Here is a 26,793-nt window from a genome sequence, read left to right on the forward strand (position 1 = left end):
CATGGGGAAGAAAGATATTAGATGTTCTTATCTAGCTTGGGCATTAATTGAAAGTTTCAGTTATATCAGGATCAGAACCTGATCCCAAAATTGCCATTTGCTTGAAGATAAAATAGAAAAGTCAGTCAAACACTTTCATATTGGTATCTGTCACTGCAATCTAAAATGTTAATACAATATCTGTTGGAATTCAGTAGATAACATTCCTTGGCTTTCTGCCACGGTATAAAGGAAAATCATTTTCTCTGATTGCCAAGATGCCGATAGTTCTGATGGTTCACTGGGACATGGGTGCAGAAATCGTGGCGATAGCAGGGTTATGCCCATTTCTTCTCTGTGCTGCCAGCTCCATCACAGCCAGCAAATGGCTGCCTTCCTTTCTTCCCCCATTCCCACCACTGCCTGGGCGATGAAACTTGGCTGTCCTTGAGGCAGCCATGGAGAGAGATGCTGGAGAGTTGCAATGAGATATCATGCATTTTCCTTTATACTGATCACTTAAAAATATTTCTGTTTATATATGGGAAATATCACAGTTTCTTGATGTTTTTCTAAGACAAGTAAAAGGGAAGTGCATAGCAGTTCTTTATTTTGGGCCTGATCTTGTAATCCCAGTTGCAAATTTTTATTAACTTTCCATGAGTGAGTACCCAGCATCTTTTCCTTAAATACGTTCAGATTTTGTGTTGCAGTGGAAAGGAGAAGATTGCACAAATGATTATATTAACGTAAAAGTTACATAGTTGACTTCTATAAATACAAAACTTTTAAACATTTTCAGTCCTTTCATTTAGTAATGTTACCTTCCCTTGGATAGCTGGCCCACCAATCAACTAATTTATGTTTTGGAAGATGTTAGGACTGAAAAAACACTGATAATATGCTTAACCTGCTGTTACTTCTTTCTGTCATGAGTAAATGTTGACATTTGCCTAATACTGTAATGAGATCTACTTTTCCAGTTTTATATTCTTAATTTCAAATTAGTCCTGTTGATTTGTTATGTATGCTAAGTAATGCATTCTGCTAGATTCCTTTATCCTTATACCTAGGAAAACAGAGTGCTTACATTTGCATGCCACGGTATTGACTAAACCCATAAAAACAGTACAAAAGAAATTGTTAGCTCCCCTAGATAGTTGTTTTTATTCAATTAGTTTTAGTTTAATAGTACCACTCTCTTGGATCTGTTGATCAGAATTTTCCTTGTTGTTTCATTAACTTATTAAGTGCTCAATTAATGGAGTATGTAGTAGTACATTTTTGTTAGCATTTCCAGATTAAAAATATTCCTTTCTGGGCTTACAGTTATATTCTGAATGTTTCATTTGCCTAAATGTATATCATATTATAGATAATGTCTTAAACAAACTTTTCCCCAGCGTAGAAAAGGAAAGCAATGGATGGTAGATGCAGCTGTGATCAGGGGGGAACAGAAGGACTGTTAGTGACCTGGAGACTCCTGTCATACACCATGAAGCAGGATGCTATGCCACAGTGAGCCGATGGGATTGCAGCAGCAGTCTGTGCCCAGTCCCCAGATCCTTCTCCCTTTCTGGGAATATTTTTACTCATCGGCTACACTGTCTTTCAAGAGCATCCTTCCAGCACAGACAAGTAGTGTAGCAGTAGTAAATGGAAAAATGATTACAAAATGTTAATGGTAAATGAGTGAGTTTACACAAATAACACCTTTTGAGGAAATGCCATTCTCTGTCTATTTATATAACTACTTAATGCTGATAACAAGAGTCTACTGAGTTACTCCAAAAGTGTGAATCCTTACATGCAGTGCACGTAATGCACGTAATGCAACGCCATGCATTGTAGAAGAGCTGCGTCTGGGTCTTCTGGTGGCTTTGGAGCTCAGATGGTAGGATTATCTTGAGGTATATTGGAAGGTCATGACTAGTAAAAAGTTATGTCGAAGACCCTGAAAAGCTTTCTTTGGTGGAGAAGGTGGGGAAACCAAGCAGATTTTTCTCCACTTGTATCACAACTTTGATTTTTCCTGTCTTTTTCCTCAGAGAAACACTCTTAAAATTTCATTGATGTCTGGGACTATCATACAAGAATAGAATTGAAGCTTATAGTTTCCCTTACATTATGTTTTCTCCAAATTCAACATGTTAAGATTCTGTCGTTTTTATAGGTCCAATATAATGCGTCAATATCATATTACAATTAGATTCTGATCCTTAACAGGATCCAGATATGTAAAATTACTGTAGTGGCAGGATTAGGGCCAATTCTACCTTCAAAGTCTAGATCCAGTTTCAGGTACAGAGGCCATATATCCCAGTGCTGGTCTTAGGGTTATCTGCACTGCCACTCAGGCTTCCTAATATACATTTCATAGATCCAATATGCATTCCATACATGCAGTGATGACTGCCCCATATGTTTGCTGGTATCTACTGCACATTCCCGTTATCTGATTCAGGTGGTTTCACATATTCAGGTTGGGAGGTTTGTGCCTGGAAAATCGCATCCCATGTGGAGATTATTTCGGTAGCATTCAGGGGATATGTTAATCTAACTTTCATCTGCATTAATTTTCTGCTGATGATGCCTAAAGACTATGCCCTTCTCTCTTGACACTCTTCATTGAATTTACTCTATAGCGGTGCTAAGTGATTGCTTGTACAATGTCATATTTTAGAACAGCTGTTCTTTAGTCATACAAGTGCCAAGGAAATGTTCAGGAACAGTCAGCTATTCTGGGGAATAGCAGGAGAAAAATCCTTTGTGTGTTTTGGGTTACAATTTATAAAGTTTCCTTCTGAACAAAAATTTTTAGTTGCGTTCTTTGGTGGGCTGAGGGGGACTTACCATTTTGAGGCTCACTGGGACGGTCTTACCCTGTAGTACAGATTTAGAGTTATGGAATCATAGAATTATTTAGGTTAGAAAAGACCTTTAAGATCATCGAGTCCAACTTTAAAGGACTCGATGCAAATTTATAAAAGGGTCTCACCTTTTCAGAAGGTAAGGGAATTGATCTGAGTCTAAGCTGCACAAACCAATGGCTCCAAAGCAGCAAAGCCTGTGTCTGTATGCGTGCCTACGTGTGCACAGCTGCACACAGAGGTCTGAGACTTGGATGAAAGAGAAAAATGCAAGGTCATCACTGATGAAATAGCTTACGTGGACCATTTCAGTGTTTTATTATTTATTTATGGGACCTTCACAAAAAACTAGGTGCTTTTCAAACCTGACAAAAAACTCAGGGAATTTTCCACAATATCCAGTTTTAGGTGTCTCAGGTGCTCTGAAATACCCTTCAGAGCTCATTCCTTTCACAAAGTGAGAGTTGAAACTTTCAGTGTAGGTGTGAATACTTCCCTGAATTATTATACCAAAGAGTTTGCAACCTATTGGAAACCTTCTGGAACTTTTGGAAGTTAGCATCAGGACTTAGTTTGGATATTGCTCTTTTATCTGCCTAATAATTCTTCTCCTGTATCAGGGTCACAATGTCTGAATAAAATTGTAAAGGTCTTATTTTATTTCTACTGTTCAAAGGGAGTCTCATGTTGCGGTTCAGAAGCCAGTGAAATTTGGTCTGTGACAGATTCATTTATATCTGCATATCATTCTGCAAATGTCATTCTGTTGTGTTAAAAAAGATTTGGTTGTAAAACCTGTGTTTGGCATTTGCTCCATTTCTCCTTGTTGAGCCGAAATACACAGAAAGTCAGGAAGAATTCTTGCAATTTGTAGAGGGGCGATACCGAAATTTTGACCGCCCCATTAAAGTGTGAAAGTACCATTTAACCATGACCAAGAAAAACCCACTTCTCCACATAGATGCGAGCAAAACCATGGTGTACTTCCTGGAGAATGGAGGCTGGCTTGGGGGTTTAGATGACAGAAAGCATGAAAATCATAAAAAAGCAGTCTGCTTTGTGCGGCGCTCTTTTGCCAGGCTGAGCAAGAATTCTGCCTGCGGTGATGAGGAGGCAGAGGCAGGAGCTGCCAAGTCTGGCTTGTTCTTTTTTTTCCCCATAGATTTGTATAACTCTTGTAGTGAAATTGTTCTCAAGTAAACGCAGTAGACTTAGAATTCTTTTTGCAAAATACTTCTGGGCTGCAATATCAAGTGTCCTTGAATGACTGAAGTATAAAGCTGAATGCGTGGGTTATTCTGGGTGAATGCAGAACTGCGGAAAGGATATGCTTGAGAAAAGTGTTCTGTTAAGACCAACACAAAGCTTGGGTGCATTATGCCATTGTATTTTTAGGTGCAAGTTATTAGAATTGTTTCAGCTGAGTCTGTGCTCCAGGACCGTGTGCGAGAGGAGAGCCAGGGCTCGTAGGAGACTGACTGAGTTTCTGGGAAGGTCAGAATTGTTCTGGATCCAGAATTTGAACCCAAGACTATGTATGTGTTTGATGAGAGGGGAGCAAGGTTGAAGCAGTTATGCCTGTAATTCAATCTCAGTGAAAAGAACGAATCATAGAAAAGACTGAAATCATCATTAGATTCCTTCAGTGAGCTGGAAGACTAAGGAAAACCAAAGTTAAGTTTTAAAAAGATGTCTGCAGAAAGTATTGTACCTATGAACATCAAAGTGAAAAGATTTTTTAAGTATAATACTTATTTAAAACTTTGCTCAGTTTTGCTATGTTATGTAAATTTACTTCTGAGAAAAAAAAAAAAGGTTACTAGTGCTAAACTTTCATCTAAGATGCATTGGCATGTGTCAGATTAACTGTGGAATTTTTGTGAAATGGAACCCAGAAGGTGTGCTAACTGCTAGACACCACAGAGTGGAAAGTAAATATATTTCCAGTGAGTGAATATTGAGAAAATAAGCATCTGGAAGAAATGGGAATTTTGGATTCTTAATTGCATCATTCACCCCAGAACATCTGCCAGAGATACTAAGAGCAAATATAACTGTATCGGAGAGAAGATACAAGTTTAAATAAGGAAGGAGGAAGAGTAATATTGTGCCATCTTGTTACACTGCTGCATGCTGTGCATATGAAGGCTGTGTAAATCTCTCTTCTTCGAGTTTTGGTTCAAAAACACCTTAGGAAAATAAAAATACTGTCTCCATGCCTATGTTTACCTTTTCAGAGCATGGGAAAATCAAGAAAATCTCATTTATGGTAAGTAAATAATCCATATTTTTGCATATTTTGTCCCTCATCATACCAATACATGGTATACTAGAAAGCTGGGTTGCAGAAGACAAAGGGCATCCTGCAGAGGTTATGCCCTGGAAACATCTGAGAAAACAATTAACCTTTCATCCTACTTGTGCCACTCCTCTTCATAATATAATTTAGATGAGCACAAAGGCTTCTCCACTCTTTGCTGTCACACCAGCGCTGGAAACTGCTCTTTGGGGACTGCAGGAATGAAGTGCAGTCAGGCCCCCCCACCTAATGTTAGAGAAAAAGATGGGATGGGATGTAAACAGCTAAAACATGGGCAATTAGGAGGATCCCCATTATGCCAGTGCAAGGACAGTGCTCACCAGTCTTATCTCATGCCTTTCTCGACTTTTCAGTTTTCGCCCCGCATCATTAGATGTGCTTTCTGCTAAGCGATCTAAGGACAGTACATATTTCCCAGCCTCCCTCTGCCACAACATTACAGTCATTGCATTTTCCCGGGTTTACTCTGAAAACCAGCTCATGTAGAGGAAAACGTCAGAAGAAAAGAGCTTAGCTACCAGAGGAGGGTTAGGCATATTGTACTTCTGGCATAGACATACTGTACACAAATCTGAAGTAAAGCCATATGTTAGAGAAACAGAAACAGTTTTTAAACTGGCGTCATTTTAAATTTTCTTTAAAAAAAAATAAATACCAGAAGGACCACTGCATATTATTGCCTGTAAAAATGCGTATTAGAACAGCTGTTCTTTAGTTATAGAAGTACCCAAAAGAATGTTCAGAATCAATCAGCTATTTTTGGAAACAGCGAAACACAAAAATCTTGTAATTATTTTGGACTAAGACCTCCATTAATAGATTATCATCTTTTTATGTTCACGTTACAGGCATTTAAAACTTCAGGGTTTTGCTGAAAATCAGAGCAAAACTAAATTTGAGCAGTCTGAATGGCACATGGTATTGTACTCTTATTTTTTTGGAATTCATGTGGTTTATTTCATCACAGGCAATATTTTACTCTCATTCTTTTTTCATCTTTTTGAAAGAAACATTGCTAGTCTGTTGGGTACTATTGGTGGTAAGTCCTGAAAGTACTTCTAAAAATAATGAATTTGTTAAAGCAAATGCCTTTCTCAAGTCTAGTTTTTGCTTCTATTTTCAAATATAACTTAGTCTAATGAGCATTTTTAACCTGCATGTACAATAAGCCTTGTGAAGAACTCACACTTAAAACCATCCCACCAAGTGGTGGTGTAAGAAAAATAATGTAAAAGGCCCCACTTATCCAACTGATCTCGGCTGCCAGAAAAGCTCTCCTAAAAATCCGAGCAGATCTGTAGGACTGATTATAAACTAATTTGTTCTTCTGATGGGTGCTAGGAATACAACAGTCTACATTTAAGCAACAATATGACCCACACTAAAAATATGAGAAAATGCCAAATTATGGCTTATCCTAATAGAGTCATTTTAGGAGGGAATTGTTAAACTGTAAAACATCACTCCATTTTTCATAGCAATGATCACTAGGGGGTAACAATTTCAATAGTTTTTAATGAAGTTTTTATGTTTGGCATTTATTTTGTACCTTATTTATTTTATGGAAAAATCTCCTAGGTTCATGCATAGCAAATGAATAATTATGGAGGAGATAGATGGGACACATGAGATTTCTTTCTGACAGACAACCTGCAGAAAAATGTGGAAATGTTATTTTACAAATATAGAGTGGAATTTATAAGCTTCAGACTGTTTCTATGTCTCTTTATTAATTGTCTACAATGAGGAAATAAATCAGTATGTATTTTAAATCCAGGAAGTTTGTCTGAGTCCTCTAAGTTTCAATTTTTTATTCTTTGAAGAGGAAAGTTCACCGTTTAAAGAGAGCTTTGAAAATCAGTCTAGATATCATGCTACCAAAACAAGTAATGTTTTAAAAGCTCCTGAAATAATAGCTAGGGGAGTACGTTCCTCAAATATCCTTTTGCTTCTTTCTCTGACTTCAGTGTTATATTTGGACCTGAAAGTCATTCCTCTGCTGTGTCCTGGCAAATGTCTGAGACCTTAGAGGTCAGCTTTACAGCGGAGGATAAATCAGTGGATATATTTTGGCTTGGTTTAGTTACACACGTATATTATCAGTCCCAGAGCAGACATGGTCATAGAGCACTGACCTTCTGTTAGGCCTGTTTGTTGTGGTAGTGTCAGATTCTCATGAGGGCAATCTCCCAAAAGAAATGACTAACCAGGGACCAAGTCATGTCTCTGCTGGTGTAGCTCTTTCCCTTAGGGAGGGATCTAATCTTGCATGCTTAAAATTCAGTTATTACCTCCTGGGGGTGCTTCTTTCTCTAGCTCTGCATTGATTATACAGGGATGTCCACCTTAGACTAGATGCCAAAGCTGTAGACATCCAATGTATAGTGACATGTGTCTTTGCCTTTGTAGAGAACAGCGGAAACCCCACTTTCTTCATTGTTATAATATTTTAATAAATAATGGTATAATGATTCAGAAAGTGAATAAAAATGTCAAGATGCATTGCTGTTTTAAAGGTTTGGATCCTTCTACTTAGAGACACTTTCTTATATGTCCTTGACTGTGTATGTGTGTATGTATGTATGCGTATGTACAATACTTGAAAAAATTAACCAGGGACAAAACTCCAGAAACTCTCTCCAGTTTGCAGGTTCAGACACTGCCGTATATTGCTTTTGGGTCTCAGAACCATGCATGCACTGTTGGAATTTGGTTTCTTGTTCATTCAGCTGACAACATATTCATGTAATACGTGTGTTGCTAGACAATCTAGGAATGACTGTACTGGAAAGGAAATGTGGATGAGCATGCCACTCCCTTGAAGAGGGCAGACAGAGGATCAGAAATAAGCAGATAGCATCCGTATTATGCAGCATATTTGCTGAAGTAAAATCCAAGTGAAGAGCAGTCATAAACCACAAATATCAGCGTAGTTGTGTGTGAAACAAAAGGAAATTCAGTGTCCATATTTACGTTTTTATTGTGGATCTTGTTCCTTAGAAATTATAGGTGCCCAGTCATAATATAACTCCTAGGCAATGCAGCACTTTCACATAAAGAATTAGGTGGTATAGCAAGGCTGTGCCACTGAAGTGAGGAAAGGCTGGCTCACTCTGCTGCATCTTCACTTTCTGATTCCCCCATCTTTTTGTTTTGTTTTACAATGCTCTGCTAACTACAGCTGCACCTGGAGGATACGTGCTAGGATTATTCTCAAGACTTCCCTGCCTTGTGAGCCCTGTGAAGATAAAACTCCCGCTAGATTTGTGTATGCGATCAGACAAGGTATCTCATGGATGGCGTTTTGTCAAATCCTACAGTGTATCCCCTTGCTGTTCAGCTTTTAAGGCAGTGAATCGAAGGGGAAGGCACTTCTTGTTTTGTGACAGTCTTCCGCACGCTAAAGATTACGCTTGGCTCCCTTCACAAAATATCAGTGCCGTGGACCTGGACAGTTATTTAATTCTCATCTATTTTTTCTGGTGTGCATTTTAGAACTAAAGCAGTAAAAATATTTTTCGTGAGTCGGTGTAGATACTCCTAAGGAACCGTGGGTAGTTGGTTATTTCCCCATAATAATTTCATGTGACCTTGAAAAGAGGCACAGCCCTACGGATATTTAGAAATGGCCACTTGTCTGTTGTCATTTTTGAGACATCGTTAGGCACTGGTAGACAAATACACCTCACTGCTGTGTATTGTACATGGCATTTAGATTCGCACTTGGGACTTTGAAAGAGTATATGCAAACTAGCCCAGAGATAACAACTGCTTCTCAATCTACAGATCTTTCAGTTGTTTAACTAAAATGCACTCTTCGGAGTGATCTGAGGGTTGAAGTTTCAAGGTTCTAATGTTGACTTGTGTAAAGAGAATTCTACATTAAAGTAGCAAAAAGATCAAAGTATATGCAGCCATAAAAAAGTATACAGCCAGTATATGGATGCTATAATTTTATGTTCAGGTGGTCATTTGCCTATATATTAAGTGCGTCCTTGCAAGTTCCTATTAGCAACATTTGAATTAAAATTTGACCATTGATTTTTTTTTTTTTAATTTTTTATTGCTCCCTGAGGGCCTACACCTCTCCTTTCCTCCCTCACCCTTTCACAGTGGTGAGAAGGATGGGAGAACTTCAGACTGTCCCTTTGGCACAAGCAGTCTCCAGCACTGACACGACACCCTGGAGGATGCCTCATTCCCAGCAGCTGCGGGAACATTGCTCCGGCTCTTGTCGGGGAAGGATGGATCTAGGCGTTGGGCAACATAGCAGAGGAGGAGCTGTGGGAGCTGGACCTGGTGATGGGTGGGAAGCTTGCCTTGAAAGCAGCCCCTTCACCACCCCTTTCAGCAGCAACAGCACAGCACTATAGCCTTCCTCGTGCTCCATTGCTGGAGGCAGGGTTCTTGGCTCATCTGCAAGTCTCGTGTTCAATGCAGGAGGCTCGACCTCTCTGGCATAATGTAAAATTAATTTACTAAAAATTTACTTACATCCTGCTCCAGGTGTGCTTTTTATGGTCCCAGGAAGCTCATGCCCAAGAGCTGCCCAGCACACTCTGCTGTGGTCTGTACTTGTGTCTCAGCAGTGGTCTAGATCCACCAAGTGCCTGGCTTGTTTCATGGGTAGGCAGTAACAAAAAGGGATTCTGAGCTGGCCTGGCGTGGCCTCTTGCATTGCTGGGTGCAATGTATGAGCTTCTGTAGAGATACGGGGTAAAATGCCAAGCATGAAGCTATGTCCTCATTCTCTGAAAAAGTCCTTGAATAATTATGATCCCCCCCTTCATATCTTAGTTTTTAATAGCTTTCTCTTGAAGGTGTGAATTACTTCAGATGCTTTCATTACCTGGCAGTTTTTACAAAGCACGCTTCTGCAGTTCTGGGAACTGTGATATTTTTGCAGCTTCTGACTTTGGATAGCAATGAGAGTGGTATATATGTTTCCTATCAGAGAGTGGTATATATGTTTCCTATCAGCAGCTTCTATTAACCAGAGTTCCTTCAGAAACAAGTGCCAGGGAGTCTGCTGGGAGCATCTTAAAAGATACCTTTTCAGCAAGAAGAGATATCTGAAAGTATTATCTACTGGGAATCCTTGAGCAAAAATATTCTTGATTGCACAGCTCTGAATGGCTCTCCTGGCAGTTTCTCCTCTTTTACTTTGCTTGTTGAAATGTGCTTTCTTTTCCTCTGTCTTGAAGAATAGCCAGCCTCTTCCCAGGCCATCCAGTTTCAATTCATAGACTCTATCTAGATACTTATTGATTCATCATGCCCATGGCTTAGAGACTTGCTATTTATATGGAATCAATAATGTAGAGGGAAGGTTGTAGCAGGGGAGATCACTCTAAAAGAGGGGATTTCACAGGACTAGACATGTGCCTTGTTAGCAGTTTTTTTCTAAAGGCCTGAGTTAAGTTCCTCCCCTGACTCTGCACTTCAAAGAGCTTGCCTGGGGCTCTACAGAAGCAAGCTGAAACTTAAAATTAAGATCTTTCTTTCAGATGGTGAACTGTGTGCTGGGACATCCTATGGAGTTTCTCTTAACACATGTGGGGGAGTCTGAAGCACTGTGGGGAAGTCCTAGAAGGCAGGGGTGGAAAAGGAAAAAGAAAAAAACAGTTACGTAGTTTTCAGAAAGACGAGTGTGCATGTATGTGCCTGCAGTTTGTGGGAGGAATATTTCAAGGTATATTTGATAATTTGGTTTAAGTGACAGATTAAGTAAAAATGCCTTACAGAGCAGCAAAATGCAATGTGATGTATTATAAAAATACATTACAGAATTAAAGAAACTTTAAATTAGCATAGAGATACCGTTCTACCCAGTCATGAAAATAGAGAAGGCAAAGCAAAACAAAGCCAAAACAAGCCCCATGATGTGATGAGTGTGCACACACATATGAAAGTAAAAAAGTATTTTCAGAATCTTATGGTATATTTTTATTTGAATATACTTTCTAGATGTGCACAGGTATTCGTAGCTGTGTTTCTGTATAGAAGATGGATATAGAGTGACTCAGTGTTCTGAACGTTATGTTTGGGAAAATTCTGCACGCTTCAGTCTTGAAGTTGGTGGAATTTCAGCCTTGAGCCCACTGAGTGGTTTCTATCAGGTCATCACTAAAATCCCAGAGTGTTTCTGTTATAGCATATATTCTAGATTTCATCAGTTTAGTAGTTCTTCAATACAGATATTAAACAAGCAATGTTCATATTCACCCTTAGGAAAAAAATCTTTGTGCTGCTTACTTTGAAAGTCATTGCTTACTCTTTACTCTTATTCTTTTGGTGGCATTTATTAAAGACTTTCCAAATAAATTTGGGGGACTGTTGCTTTTCTAACCTTGAAGAATCTTAGCATGGGGTGAATAAGGGGCGCTAAGCGTAAGTTTTTAAAAAGACAAGTTGAATAAAGCTTAAATACCTCGATAATGGAATTCATGGTGACATTCAAGTGCTTAAATATATATTGACCTTCTTATTACTGAGATCCGTTATCTAAATAAGTTTCTGCTCCTTAATATAGAAATAAATACCCTAATTGTGGAAGCAAGATCACACATAAGAAGCTAGATGTGTGTTGAGATGGAATCAGAACACAGGGACCCAGCTGCATCCTTTGGGGAAACCATGGTTGTCCTTCCCTAGGCTTCAGCTGCCATTTCCACAGAGGCACCTAAAGTCCACTGCGGTGCTTGAGCTGTTTTCTAATAAGCATGAGAAGCCTGAAAGCAGGCTGTTCAAAAGGACTATTGAATTTAACTCTCCACCTTGTTACAGTAATCCTATTTCATAGAGACTCCATACACAGCATTTCTCTTAAGATGTTACTTCAGGTGAGGGTTGTGTGCCAGAGGGTCATTCAAATGTGTGAGGGTAGAAAAAAACTTTTTTTCTTTTTTCTGATGCGTCCCTGAGAACATGTTAATTTGTCATCTAGTACAATGTGCCCTGAGACGATTTGGGTCGGCTGGAAAGAAAAGAAAATTAATAATGAGAGTCATCTAAGGAAACAGTGGAAACATATTCCCCATAAACTGTGTAAACCACAAGCTTCTAAAGCCCTGAGACTGACGAAAAAATGTGGGGGTTTTTGTATTCTGTCAGATGCTGAAGGCTGCTCTGAGACATGTGCTACTGCTTCTTGCTGAGTCGAGATATTTGGCAGAAGGCCCACAGAGAGACTAGAAGAGAATAAAAAGTCTTCGTGCCAAATGTTCTTTTGAGTGCCTGAGAGACGGATTGGTCTTTTTTTCTCTGTGAAATCATATAATTAGTAATCTCAAACCTCAGCCTGTTAATTTACAAAATGTCTGCACACTTTAATATATCGTTTGCTTAACATGTTTGATAACAACCTCAGAGATACTGGGGCTTTTGACTTCTTGTAGTATTTATAAACTGCGACTCGCCCTGGGTGTTTCTCTGCCAGCTCTACACACGCTGGTCTTGTGGATGGTGTCAGCTAGAGAAGAAACACGGGAAGCGTCTTGCTTGCAAAAAGCAAAGCGGCTCCATTTCTGGCCTGTAGGGAAACACACAGCCTTTGCTGCCGTCAGCCTCCTCCCCTGTCCGCTCCACTGCTCAGCAAAGTGGGTGGCTATGGTGGAGCAGGTCCACCCTGGGCACCTTGTGGTGGTAGACAGTGACAGACCTGGTGGGCTGGCTGCAGCTGGGGAGCTGAGCTTGTCGCGAGGACTAGGTCAATGTCCAGAAGCCTCCTTTTCTCTTCTCCACCTCTTCTCCTCCTCTTCTCCTCCTCTTCCAGCGGGCAAACATAGAAAGAGCTGCAAGATCCCGAATGATCGCTGCATGTGATCTGTCTCTGAACCCTCCGTGGTTTCGTGGGCCTAGCTATCATCTGATTTCAAAATTGAAAGCAGGACCTAGGGAGGGTGACACTCTAGGCTGAGAAGGGGTGATGTGAAGAAGAGGAAATTACCCTTCAGGCTACCTGAAAATTAGTTGTGTTTAGAGTTCCTGTGTCTTTGGCTAAAAGTTTGGCATGAAAGCATCATTTGTAGCCATTGCTGTAAAAAGGCTCTGACATTTGTGAGGGAGAGGAGATAAGCTCATTTGAGTAAGACTGGCTCACTCCTGCCAAAGGACTGATTGAATAAAATTAGCTTCAGTAAGGCCAGGAGGATAAAGTCAGATGGCTGTGAGCTCTCCAGGTCCAAGAGATCCTACATGAGGTGCTCCATCTGCGGTTTTATGTTTGTAAAGATTGTGTGACCAGCTGGGACCATGCCAGCTTGCTGTGTTATTCCAGTAAGTCTTTTTCTCTCTTAGTGGAGATAACTTAATCCTTCAGTCCATTTCAGTGCATAGGTAGTGCCATGGAAATATCTGAGGCTTGATCTCACCGGGCCATTAGCGAGCTCTTCTCAGGGGAATGCTTACATTGTAGTTTTCCTTGATTTTTTTCCAAAAGGGAAAAAAATCTTCCCACACAGATGGCTATAACTGGTGGCTGGCAGACAAGCTGATGGATGAGATTTTTCCTTGGCACTGTGCAGAAAAGTATGCTTGGCAATGTGACTATGGCAAGCCATTCATTAGCTCGGTTTTTAAAGGCTACCAGAGACGCTGTCTGCATAGTGTTGTCATATGAACTCTGCTTACCATCCTTCACCCAAGTGGACTAACTGGGTTAATTGCATGGTAGAGGCAGCCTGATGAGAGGAGCTGGGCTAACAACTGCAGAATAAACACTTATCAAGAATTACTCTTGCTATTTTAAAATGGTTCTCTCAGGAGAGAAAACACCACCTTGAATCCAAGAAACCTGGGAGAGGCTGCAGTTAGCAGGATCTTTTGTGTATGTGTTGCATACAGGTGGCACTGCAAAAATAATCTGTCCAAGCAATCAGCTCTCTTTTTTAACACTTTGCCTGAGAACCTGTCCCAAGATGCAGGAAACATCAGAGTAAAAGAGAAATGAAAAGCAATGGTGTACTTTTGAGCTAAACTGTTTCTCCACTGGTGTAAGTAGAGCATAGTCTGTGCTCTATCTGGACTTTTTCAGTGCCCAAGGTGACCAAGTGACTTTTAACAGCTCTAGCTGAGGTGCAAGGCATGGAAATGTCAATGCAGTAAATAAGACCTCAAAGTCCTGTCAATAAGGTGTGCTTGTAGGGGTTTAGGAAATATTTGCATGGAAAGGAGTTGTCCACATCATAGCATTAGCCAAATCAAGCAAAGAAAGAGGTCTGCATGTCCTCTGGCGTGGAATGGACTGCTCTCATTGAACAGGGCAACTCTTCTGCTTGACTCACTGCAGTGTTTTGGCATGTGCCCCTCGACAGCTATTGATCTGCTGATCTTGCGAGTAACGTGCCTAATATGAGAGAATTATCTTGACAGTCTGTGTATATTTCTTAGAAGCAAAGGCTGAGGCTTGAATGTGATTTTGCCAAATGCTGCCTCTGTCTTCCTTGCTGATTTTTTTCTTTCCAAAAGGTTTTTAATGCTCGCATCTGTTAGAGGTTGGTGAGTACAGTAGTGGAGTAAATACTCGACTAGTAGGCAGCTGCAGCTCCTTATCCCCAGGTTCTGCCAATGGAAGGCTGAACATGTATGCTCTATAGACACATATAGATGAACACATAGACACACAGACTCACATACGCATGAACCCAGCCCCACAGATCAATGCAGATGGAACAAAATGCTTTTCCTGGCACGCAAGTTAATGAAATGGGATTTAATGAGAGTGTAGGTAGCTTGCAGTGTTTGAGCACAGGGCTCAGCCAGGCAAGTGTACTGATCAGTTGCTGTTTATACCTCACTGGCCCCTCTGATCCTGTCCCCTTCATTGACTGATGCTTGTTCCTCCCCAGTCCACCCTGAGCCCCTCCCATTCCCTGCCCCCGGTCCTTCCACTAAGCAGCCCATGATGAGTCACACACGTTTCCACAAAGTGTCTGATGGCAAATTTCACACAATCTCAAAACTCTGTTCCCCCTTCATCCGAGAACATGTCCTAGATGCCTGCGTGCCGTAACTCCCTTTAGTCTGCAAGGCTTTCTGGGGAGGCAGCTTCTTGTGTTGACTCATCTCGGTGGGTTTCCTACAAGGCCCAGGGGCTGACGATGCCCTGTGGATGACGCTGGGAGCACCAGGTCAGAGTGTGCCCTCGGTACTCATTAGCATCCTGGGGTCCTCTGGACCCCCAGGGTCTTCTTGTTTAGCCAAGGGCCATGCTAAGGTGAGGGTTATTTGGCACATCCTCAGATCTTAGTATTTGAAAAAGGGATCATCTTAGACTTAGAGCGCAGCTTGCAGCTTTTCCCTACAGAAAATTCTCTCTTTAAAAGTAAAATCTGGTATCTGTTTTTAGTTGTACACTACTTTTGAACTACGCGAATGTTTTAAATGTGTGTGACATCAGTGGAATAGATAGCTAAATAAGTTTTTAAGTAGCCATGTGAAATGTAATGATGGTGTAGAATAAGACAGCACAAAATTACCTTTTTTTCCTGCTGATTCTATAGCGCAACCCCATGTGTCATCTGGAAAATAAAGCAGCATGAGTGCCTTTCCTGAGATGCACCACAACTGTGGCATGGCTCATTCTTACCACTGAGGACACAGGAATTACTGCTGTGTCTGTAATTGATTTTTCAGTTCACTGGCCAAACAGGAAAAAAAACAAAAAAAACCAAGTAGTTTTTTTTCCAAAGAAAAGAAAATATTTTGCTTTGTTTAGAGAATTTTTACAATTTTAAAAATCCCTTAAGTTTGTCATAGCCATAAAACATATTGTTAAAAAACGAAATTAAAAACACATGTGGAAACAATTTTTTTTTTTTGCCCCCCTCTGAGGATGCCTACTTTTAGCTTCAATGTCTAACCAAACTTGACTAGTTTTCAAAAATAGTTACCCTGCTTGCATACTGTACTTTTAGTAAATGAACGGTTCAATGAAAAAACACATGACAACTCTAATAATGGTTTAAAACATGATTTAAAAATCTTAATTCATTACACTTTTCAGTCACATACTACACTATACGTCATCATTTGCTCACTATAATAGGTGCTACATATGCAATCACCAGAATAAATATCTCCGTTTCAAATCCAGATGTCACTTTCATTGGCAATACAAAATTTTAACTCTTATCATTGAAATTCTGATCCAAAATCACTGATCAAACCAAACCCATTGATTTGAAAGGGTATTGAATCCGATCTTTAAAGGTCATGTTCAGTAAGGTTCCTGGCAACGTGTATCTATCTACCAGTGCTTCTTTGGGGGTCGGTGGCTTGCTGCGTGCCAGAGGTAACGAGATTAAGACAGGTATGGAAGACACCTCTGCTTTTCCTGATTTCTGTGCTGCCAGTTCTCCCTCTGACCCATGGAGCTGAAATGAAGGCATGCTTTACTTTGTGTTCACACAAGCAAACTGAAGCTTGTGTTCCCAAAAGTTGGCCTGTTTTTTTCCCCAATTTTACTTAATGAGAGGACAAATCAAAGATTTTACCTCTAACAAAAAACTTCTCGTCGCTCATATTAGATCACCCAACTGCAGCAATAGCACCCCCAGTGTCGTCAGAGCATGAATAAAACAAATTCAGGTTTTTCCTTACCAGCTGTTAGGTGGATATAACAGAAAATATTGAAAATTATTGAAATTAATTGAATGAAGGAACTGGAAAGTGTATTTCTTTTCATAAGTCTTTGTCTGATGTTTAAACAGAGAAAGCTTAGTTGTAAATCCTGGCTTAGCTGTGGTTCCATAAGATTTTGATTGCTTAGATGTGGCAGCTACTAACACTTATTAAACTATTGAAAAAATGCAAAAATATTGTGTGTGAGTATGGGTTTTTGTGTGTGAGAGATTTCGCAAATTTATTTGTGTCCTTCCTATCTACAGTGACACACTGAGACTGATACGACATATTGAAATTGCTGAAGTGTAGCAGAAAGATAACCTACATTTGTTTTCCATGTCAATCAGTATGAACAAAGCAAACAGACTATGTGAATAAGAAAACCCACTTTTTTTTCCTGGTCACTTAAAAGCAGAACAGTGATTTAGAGCCTAATCTGGAAATAGTACATTATAATCACCAATTTTATTTATTTTTCCGATATTGATACCCCTCCCCACACACACACACACATTTGTTTGAATATTGTGGTACAAAACAGTGAGTGATGGCTCAGGGAAATGGATGGAGCAGGTTGATAATCTGCTGAAATATTGTTTGGTTTTTGTTACAGATGGCTATTAAAAAAAAGTAGTTCCATTATAGTCCTTAATGCAATTACTCATGTGGATATTGTTTACATGAATAAAGACTACTTGTGTGCCTATTGTGAAAGTATTCATGTAGGTATTTCGTATAGGACATCTTCCTGATTGTACCCAAGGTGATAAAAAGGACAAAGTTAGTATAATATTCAATGTGATTTGGATTGAAACTCATGGCTAAGAGCAATTTCTGTTTCCTTCTTGCTGATCTGTTGCTTCTCGTTTCAACTAAAGCTTTGTTTATGTGAAGAGCTTTAAAAAGCACACAGACACAGGCAAACAAAGCTTTGCACACTTTATGTAGTCTCTCCAACCTCAGAGGAATTACCTGGAATGGAATAAAATAAGGTACATTTATTCCATATAAAAGTGCAGAGCTGCAGTGCTTGTAAGCTGATATAGGAACCGGTTTCTGCAGCAGGAGGTGATCACGTCCCCATGGCTGCCTGCTCCTGCTGCTTCTCTATGGCTGAAACTGCTTTTCACTAGTCTCTGCACCCAGTCATAGCAGCTAAACTGGAAAAGAACTAACCCAACCAAAATAGGCGATATTTTCCTGCCAGTGTAAATCCCTGGCTTACCATCGTCACCATTAAATGACAGTGTTCGGGCAAGCAAGGCATGAAAGAGTGCGGGAAAAGGGAAAAAGGTTCTTCTTTTTCTTCCAGTAGCTGTTAGTCATTGGATGGGTTGAGCTGTATCACCCAGTTGTGCCACTGTCTTTGCAGAGAGCATATTCTAGAGTCTTTTTGATGGTTTTTTCACTGTTTGTACGTGGCTGCTGCAATGACAGGGAACCAGGGGACAGAAACAGCCGGTGACTCTATTTCATCTATGGCAACATGATTTCTTCCTCTTTGTTAATGGCCTATGTGTGTCTTAATGTATGACCTACGCAACTTTTGGGAAGGAAAAGATTCAAATGGTGCCAGAATTGAACATGAATGTTTAGGTAGCAAGACTAGGAAACGGTGATCATAAAAAACAATGGAATTCAGAAGACTTTCCTTAATGCTAGGTTTGTGTATAACACTGCATCTACGCTAAATAGCCTATATTCATATTTGTGAGTTGCAAAATAATAATCTTGAACAGTAACTTGCCTTCTGGCCTGGAACAAACTTCCCATAGAAGTAGAGGAGTAAGGGCCATGACTGAGTGCCAGGTGCACAGTGCAAATATGAATGACATTTCATTCACCTGAAGGAAAGAAACTTAAAGTTGCCATGAAGGAACAAGAACAGGTAGAATTTATATATATTTAAAGGTCTTTGCTGTGTATGTTTCAACATACTCTTTAAGTGCATTCGATTTTATGTAAAATGGGGAATAATAATGACTTAGCTTTATTTTTTCCAGGATCATGCTTATAAACACTTATGTTTTTGGTGTACCAATATCATGCTGATTTATGAGGTATCTACTGATGATTTCACCACATTAAAAATGCTGTAAAAGTGGCAGGTTGGTTACAGGATATACCTTTAATGGGTGAGATATGGTTATGTCTGTTTTTCAAGTTACACTCTCAGTGTTACATCTCCTGCAACATAATATATACGTATATTATGTTATGCATAATCATCAGGAAAACTTCACAGTCTGTACACATAGATATCTCTGAGCCTCTTTCTTCAGTCCTTCTTCACATTGATTTCAGGAAGGATTACTTGCATTAACAGAGAATGCCGGACGGAGTGTTTGCAGTGGTTTTGAATAATGAATTTCTGTAGGATTCCAGAAATGACATTCAGTTCCTCAAACATTTTCTGCAAACCAAGCAGCATACTTTGAAGTCTGTGCTAGGAGAAAAAGAAACAAAACTAAAATGTGAATCTCCTAAAGTACCATCCTCCTTTCGTGGAATGGTTCAGTGGCTTAATGAGGTTAATTTGTATTAGGTTGTGGGAAATCCTTTATCTACTGTATAGAGGCTTTCATTTCACATGAATGTGACAGATACTGTACTTACTGCACTGGAACTTAATTATTTGATAGCATAAGGAGCTGAAATCCCTACGTTTCCTCTCAAGGAATATTCATTGCATACTCTAGATGGTAAATAGAAAGTAGAGGATGGTTGGCCTAGATTTTCAATGTTTGAAATATCTTTGTATACTTTCCTAGGTTGTTTTGGTTTTATACCTAGAAAATTTCAAGGCAGCTTTATTAAAGTTCCCCAAATACTATCAATAGCATGTGATTATTTTTTGTTCTCTCCCATTTTTCACGTATATTTTCACCCTTTGAAATTCTGTTCTGTATGGTACACGAATGTAAGTGACCGCTTCATTTAATTACACTCTTTTTCCATAGAAGTCTTAAAATGCCTGATTTTCTCTCCCTAACTACTACAAAACAAGTCTTTCAAAAGTTTCGTTTGAGTATGAACGTTTCCCTTACAGAATTTTACAACAGCTCTTTTAACTGGCTTCCATTCCAGATGGCTGTTGGTGCACACTGTACTTTATTTTCTCCTAGCAGGTATATTATGGCATTTCTGTAGACCTGGTAGAGCTGTGTAGAGCTATTTAATAAGAGAATGAGAAGACAAAATTTCAGGATCAGTGATGCACACCGGAATACAAATAAGAACTGAAAAGTAATACAGTGAAAGATTAAGTGGGACGAAGCGCACATCCTACCACTAAATTTACTTTCTTTTGTAGATTCAGTGTCTGGGTTTTTTTATGTACCTTTCATAAAATACAAATTAGTGAATTTGTGTTAGCATGTGTGGGCATAAGATGTGTAATCAAAATAAAAATTGATGTTAACTTACAAAAGCAGCATGTGCTTGTGCTACTATATATACATTCAAAATACATCCTAGACTAATTTTCTTACCATATTCACAAATAAAAAATCTTATAGCCATTTTATTGTGAAAAATTAATGTACTTATTTAAATTGTTTTATTGGCGTATGTACCAGTGAAATTTTTTTAAAAATAAATAAAACTAATGTTTACAGCAGGCTGTGCTGGTAGCTGTAAAAATATTTGCTCGTCATCAAAGGTATGAAAATACCGGAGATTACAAAGTTCACACAGATAGTATAAATTGCTTTCCTCATGCTCTATTGAATTAAAAGTCATAAATAGTTAAAAAACAAAGAAAAGAATTTTTATGTCCTAGATTTCTCATTTATATGTAACATTTAGTGTACCAAAATATGACGGATAATGGGTTAATTGTTTGCATTGTATTATATCATTTCAGCTGTAGTACAGTATGATGTGATAGAGTATAACCTAATCTGACATAGTACGACGTAGCGAGTGGCAACAAACATCACAGACTGTTCAGCGGACTTTGTTCTACTGAAAAACACGTAATTGCCCACATGAAATGTTTAGTAGTTTATGTTTTGTTGATGAAGACCCCGCGTCTAATTGCTGCCTGTGGCTTTTGCCTCTCGGCACATTCTTGGGCTCCATAGTCTGCCTCAAGTTTCTTTTCCTTCCTCAGGCCTTTTGGGAGCTGATAGCGCGCAATAACAACTGAGTGAATCCAGAGATCAATGTTGGGCTCCTGAAAGCCTGTTAGTAGGGCCTTCTTCTCATGGAAGCTCTCGTTTATTGTTTGCCATTAGGGGTATAAAAGGTAGCTGAAGCGTTCAGTACATAAGCTTTACATAAAGCATACAAAAAGTTAACAGCATTAGTAATAGAGGATTTAGGGGTACTGTCGTAACGCATATGCTTTGTATAATGAATATTCCTCCCTGTACAAGCTAAAAGTTCAGATTTCTTTCTGTCTTCCTTCTGATGGAAATGAAGTATCCCCAGAAATATCTGATCTTGTATCAGTAACCACTGAAAGTTCAGTTAAAATGACTTTTTCTGAACTCTGGATTCTTTGGTAACTGGCTGCGGAACCCGAAAGGATAGTTTGGTAGCTCCCCTCTTACCAAATTGGTCCTCTCATAGGACTCCAGTAGCATGATTCTGGTGATCAGTTAGAGCAGCGTGTGTGGGGGCGATGGGTACTGGATATGGGATAATGAAAATTGTCCTGTTGCCTCCCATGTTTGACCTCCCATGTTGGTTCCCCACATTCCCAGACTTTGCGGTGCCAGGCAGAAAGATTTAAAATGTGATTCCTTATAGGTTTTATTTCTGGGTTTTGTTTGAGGGGTGTCCCTCCACCCTGCCATCTGTAGGAAGGTTTTGGGATATCATATCAAAAACTGCATTTGCCCTGGACATAAAAGCTGGAGACATAGATTCTCAAAACATATGCATGTATGGGTATTTTAACATTGATACACTTCCATTTGAAAGTTTCTCCCTTAGGGAAAAGAAAAAAAAATCTTGTTAGAGATACACAGCTGTTTATGGGAGTCCAGAAATTAATAGATTTTCTAGGTTAGTTTTATAATGTTTCTGCTTCCCGCTTCACTGGAACAGTCCCATATGTGGCCTTCTCCAATTGTTCTACTTTAGCCAGTGTTTTCTGCACTACATTTGGAAAAGAAATCAACTTTCTAGTGTTAGTATCATTGTAATTCTAGTTTCATGCATGGCAGAAGCCGTGCATAAACAGAGCCAAGTTTAATGCATTTCTAATTTAAAAAAAAACCCCAAACAGTATGATGCTAACTTGCAATGTTATCAAATTGCTCATCATCTTATTTTCACAGCTCACCATGTTAAAACTGGGACCTGTGAAGTGGTGGCACTGCACAGATGTTGCAATAAGAACAAGATAGAAGAAAGATCACAGACGGTGAAGTGCTCCTGCTTCCCTGGGCAGGTAGCAGGTACCACCCGGGCAGCTCCTTCTTGTGTTGATGGTGCGACTACTCTATTGTTTCCCTTCATTGCATGTTCATAGGGTGTTTTGCTGGGTTACTGTCATCACTGAGAACCACTCCATTACAGTTAACTGTTTAAAATAAGAGTAGGAAGGCTTCTGCATTTTGAAGGGGACGCCCAAGGTGAAGGGGAGGAAGATGGGAAAAATGGATTATTTGCTATTACTCTGTGGAAATGCTAAGCAAAATTATTAGATGCCAGTGAAAGAGACCTCCTGAGAAGCTTAATTTGATCTAACTAAAAGAGTGCCCTCGGAGTTGTATGAAATTCACTTAATTAAAAGTGTTTATGCAAAATCTACATAAGCATATCATTTTCATGTGCTGCAGTCTTACATTTTATTTATATATTTATTTTTATCATAGAGGAGCAAATAAGCAAACAAACAGAATATAGTTCTGGCTGGTTTTTAGTCTTTTTAGACCAACGCTATTTTTCCTATTCACGGTGCAATATTAATGTTTTACTTAACAAATCTGGCATAGGCTCATATGTTTTGTTTGGGAAAATACTAGCTGATTTTTCACATCTCTTTCTCTGAAAGAGAAGCAGGATGGATTCACCCTTTACGTGATCTCTTTACTGTTGATATCTTGTTGGCTGTCAGAGAAGCTGTAAATATGTCATCATTGGGGAATAAATTTAATCAGGCTATGCTAGACTATATAGCAGGTCAGGCAAAATACACTAACTCAAAAGAAGGTACTCTACTTCAAAATTTGAAATCTGGCTGAGCAAGAAAAAAATGAGGGTTGGAAAGAGATCCTGTGAAATTAGTTCCTGAACTGCAGTAAATTAGAAAAAAAAAACAAAACACAGTAAAGAGATTGACTTTGAAGCACATAGCACCTTGTGCAAATTGAGGCCTAATACAATACATGAGAGAGGAAACAGTTTAGGAGGTTCCTGGAGTGTGTGGAAGATAAGATAACTTCCTGACACAGCTGGTGAGAGAACCAACTAGGGAGGGCACCCTGCTAGACCTCTTGTTCATGAGCAGAGAAGGACTTGTGGATGATGTGATGGTTGGAGGCCATCTTGGGCATAGTGATCACAAGATGATAGGCTTTTTAATTCTTGGAAAAGTAAGGAGTGGTGTCAGCATAACTGCTACCTTGGGTTCCAGAGGGCAGACTTTGGCCTGTTTAGGAGACTGGCTGACAGAGTTCCTTGGGAGGCAGTCCTGAAGGTCTGTTAGGATATTAGGAAAAATTTCTTCACTGACTGGGTTGTCAAGCATTAGAACAGCCTGCTCAGGGAAGTGGTTGAGTCCCCATCCCTGGAGGTATTTAAAAGACATGTAGATGTGGTGCTTAGGAACATGGTTTAGTGATAACTTGGCAGTGCTAGGTTAACGGTTGGATTTGATCTTAAAGGTCTTTTCCAACCTAAATGATTCTATGATTTTGTGATTCTGATTTCTTATGAAGATTCTGAGCTGGCTGAAAATCACAGGCTAGCTGTCAGTCAATATATTTCTAACATTTTACTGCACAATAAAAGAAATGTTACAGCATAATGACATATTAAAGTGTCCATTTCAACAACATGCAAATATGTTTGTGTTCCTCTCTTGTAGCTTCAATAGTGGAGCAGAAATGGTGGTGCCACATGCAACCATGTCTTGAAGGGGAGGAATGTAAAGTTCTTCCAGATCGTAAGGGATGGAGCTGTTCCTCTGGGAATAAAGTAAAAACAACAAGGGTAGGTATAATACCAACCTTACATGTTACCAACAGGTAAAAAAAAAAAAGTGCACAGGAAATTGCGTCCACATAGAGGACACCAGTTGAGAAGACTAAAGAAGCGTGGGAAGAGAATCATACTGGGATTGGACTTCTTGGTCCTGCACACTTTTCTCAGCACACTTTGCAATTGCTTGAACATGGTAAGCAGTGTGCCAGACCTTCTCAGGTAAGCAGTGGAGATAGTAGATTTGAACTCTTTTTCAGCTACCAGTAATGATCAAATGTATTATAATCTGGTATGTATTTCTCTCTGAAACCAGTTGCACAAAGTCTCTACACCCTAATAAGCTCTTCATTCACAGGATAGCAAACAAGTGCATTTTTATCAGTAACATGGAATTACCATGTTTCTACAAAGATACTGCTGAGTATGGTAAGCATTTGATGTGTCATGACAGTATGATCTTCTGGTTCTTTCTGTTTTGTATGACTGGGATTTGCTAAAAGGTTTTGACAGAGTTTCAGTGAGTTCCTTATCTCCATTTGACACTTTTTGTGTTATTGGTTCAAAATTACATCAACAGAAGTACATCTAACATTCATCATATATAATGCCTGAAAACAAAGTAAACCTGCTGTCATCTCAGCTTTTCAGTGGCTAACAGGAACAGAAGAATAACAAATTCTTCAGATGAGCATTAAGCACTCAAACTTCCTAAGACTACACCGTTGTATCTCTATAGGGTCAACACAGTTCTTCATCAATTTAAACCAGATTAAAACACACATGCACGTGCGCAAGCATAAACACCTTCACCCCTACACCCCACCACACATACTGATGACTGGTTTTGCTTGTAAGTATTTAGCAATTGCTTGCAGTGTCAGGCCATAATTTGCTAGTGTGGTGTTTACTCTATGCGAGTTTTGAGTGTCTATGTCATTTGACTGAAATCTTCCTTGCATAGGCACTAAATTTGTTTTTAGTGAAATGTAATATGTGCTGAGTGAATTACATTCCTTCTGTTCCACAGAGGGCTCTACACGTCTCAGTTTCTCTACGTATATGTCTTTAAGACATTTTGAAATTTTTTGAAGGAAGGGTACTTTCTAAATGTTTGATACACAACTCCACTCCTGAATCCTCTTTCAAGTGGGTTTCTTCTGAAGCTAACCTTGCTTGAATGCTGCCCTCACTTAACTTGGTACATGCCAATGCAAACCTAATTATATGCACGTAACGTGTGCCCATGTATATTATAACCAAAAGGAACTAGATAGAATTTAATAACAGTAATGGAAATAGAAAAATTATGTATGTGTGCGTTTTGAAATTTGTCCTGGCTACTACTACATGGCACCATCAGTGTTGAAGAACACATGCCATTTTATATTTCATGTGAGTGTTTAAAAAGCAGTAAGTAAAAATTTGGTCTGGATTGTTTCTGTAGGAAAAAAGAGGTCACAAATGAGGGAGATATCAATTAGAATCACCTTGAGGAGATTTCTTCCTGATATTTTGTCAAAAGATAGGTTTTTCTACATCGGTCAAGGTTATGAAGTTCTGTCAAGAGCTTGTGACTCTGTTGCAGACTCACAGGTCTGGCTCTTTGCAGGAGTTGGGCTTGTCCTCCATGAACAGTGTCAATCCTCAGGACTTATTTCATAACTCTTCAGAAGTGAAGCTATGAAAAAGCCAGCCCAGTTCTCTATTTGACATCTTACACACTGATTCAGTACAATGGCTACCAAAAGCTGCTTGCAGACCTACCACCACTAAAAGGAAAATACTAATCCCCTTAAATCCCCCACTATTTGTCCTGCCTTCCAGTTTATCCAAATACTAGATGTTTTCCACCTTCTTCCTTCATTTCCCACACAGCTGCAAAGCTGTTTTGACACAATAGCAAACCTGAATTCAAATTTCTGACAGAGTTGGTTTCAGTTACTGAAACCAGGTGGCAGGTGAATGAAGGTCTCCTTCTTTCCAGACGCAAGAGGCTGAGATTTTAACAGATGTCGTTCTGATGCCCAGAAAAATATACGTTGCTGGTGGAAATGTGAATGATTCTTTGTGTTAAGAGAGTAGCTTATTTTCAAAAAGCAAGTACTTTTCCCTAATATGTTGTCACTACAATATTTTTGTAGCTCCTCTTTGTGCTCCCCAAAGCCTATATAAAAAAGGGGGAAAAATTCTGAAGTGCTCTGTAGCTCCAAAACCCCCTTTTTTGAGAAAAATGAAAAGACCTGTACAGAGTCAGTATTAAGAAGTCATGAATAATAAGTTTCTGATGGTCAAAGAAAATAACCAATATGTGATTATCATGTATAATGTAAAAGCATAAAGAAACAAACTCTGAACAGCTTGGGTGATTTAAGCATATTGCAGAAAAACCTTGTGAAGGCTTTCCTGAAAGGCCTAGGATGGTTTATATTCACCTCCAAACATTTTCTGCAAGTTTGCCTCCTTCATGTGCAGAAAAAGCAACCCAATCACTGAAGTACTATCTTCTCTTCTACAGGATACCAAGTTAATAAGCAGTACCTACGTTTCCACATCTCGAGCTATTAATTGTTAAGCACTATGTTAGAGACAAAACTAGTGGAGGAAGGAGGTATTTTGCTTGTCCACCTCTGTTAGCATATTTGACCACAGTATTGTAAAAAAATGATGATACTAACTTCTTAATACTTATGGTACCAGTCACTAAGCAGAAAGACCAAGTGAATAGTGGGAGAAAACGAATCGATTTCTAAAAATGTGGTCTACTTGACATTTTGCATTTTGTTCAGATATGCGGATCTAATATGGCAATACATGAATAATGAATTAGTAATAACATGACTG

At 39.2% G+C, this 26,793-nt stretch overlaps 1 protein-coding gene across 3 annotated transcripts in view; it reads left to right on the top strand.

Moving 5' to 3' along the window:
• TAFA2 (TAFA chemokine like family member 2) overlaps positions 1–26,793 on the top strand; it is a 194,875-nt gene that overhangs the window by 147,723 nt on the left and 20,359 nt on the right. For all 3 annotated transcript variants that reach the window (XR_008464536.1, XM_054189088.1, XM_054189087.1), the window contains exons 3-4: positions 22,083–22,235; positions 23,837–23,961. Coding sequence is in view for 2 of the 3 variants with exons in the window: in XM_054189088.1 (XP_054045063.1) it covers positions 22,083–22,235; positions 23,837–23,961 (278 nt within the window). In the remaining variant the exon portion in view is untranslated. The remainder of the gene's footprint in view (positions 1–22,082; positions 22,236–23,836; positions 23,962–26,793) is intronic.

Source organism: Rissa tridactyla, chromosome 1 (assembly GCF_028500815.1).
Source record: "Rissa tridactyla isolate bRisTri1 chromosome 1, bRisTri1.patW.cur.20221130, whole genome shotgun sequence".
NCBI lineage: Eukaryota > Metazoa > Chordata > Aves > Charadriiformes > Laridae > Rissa > Rissa tridactyla.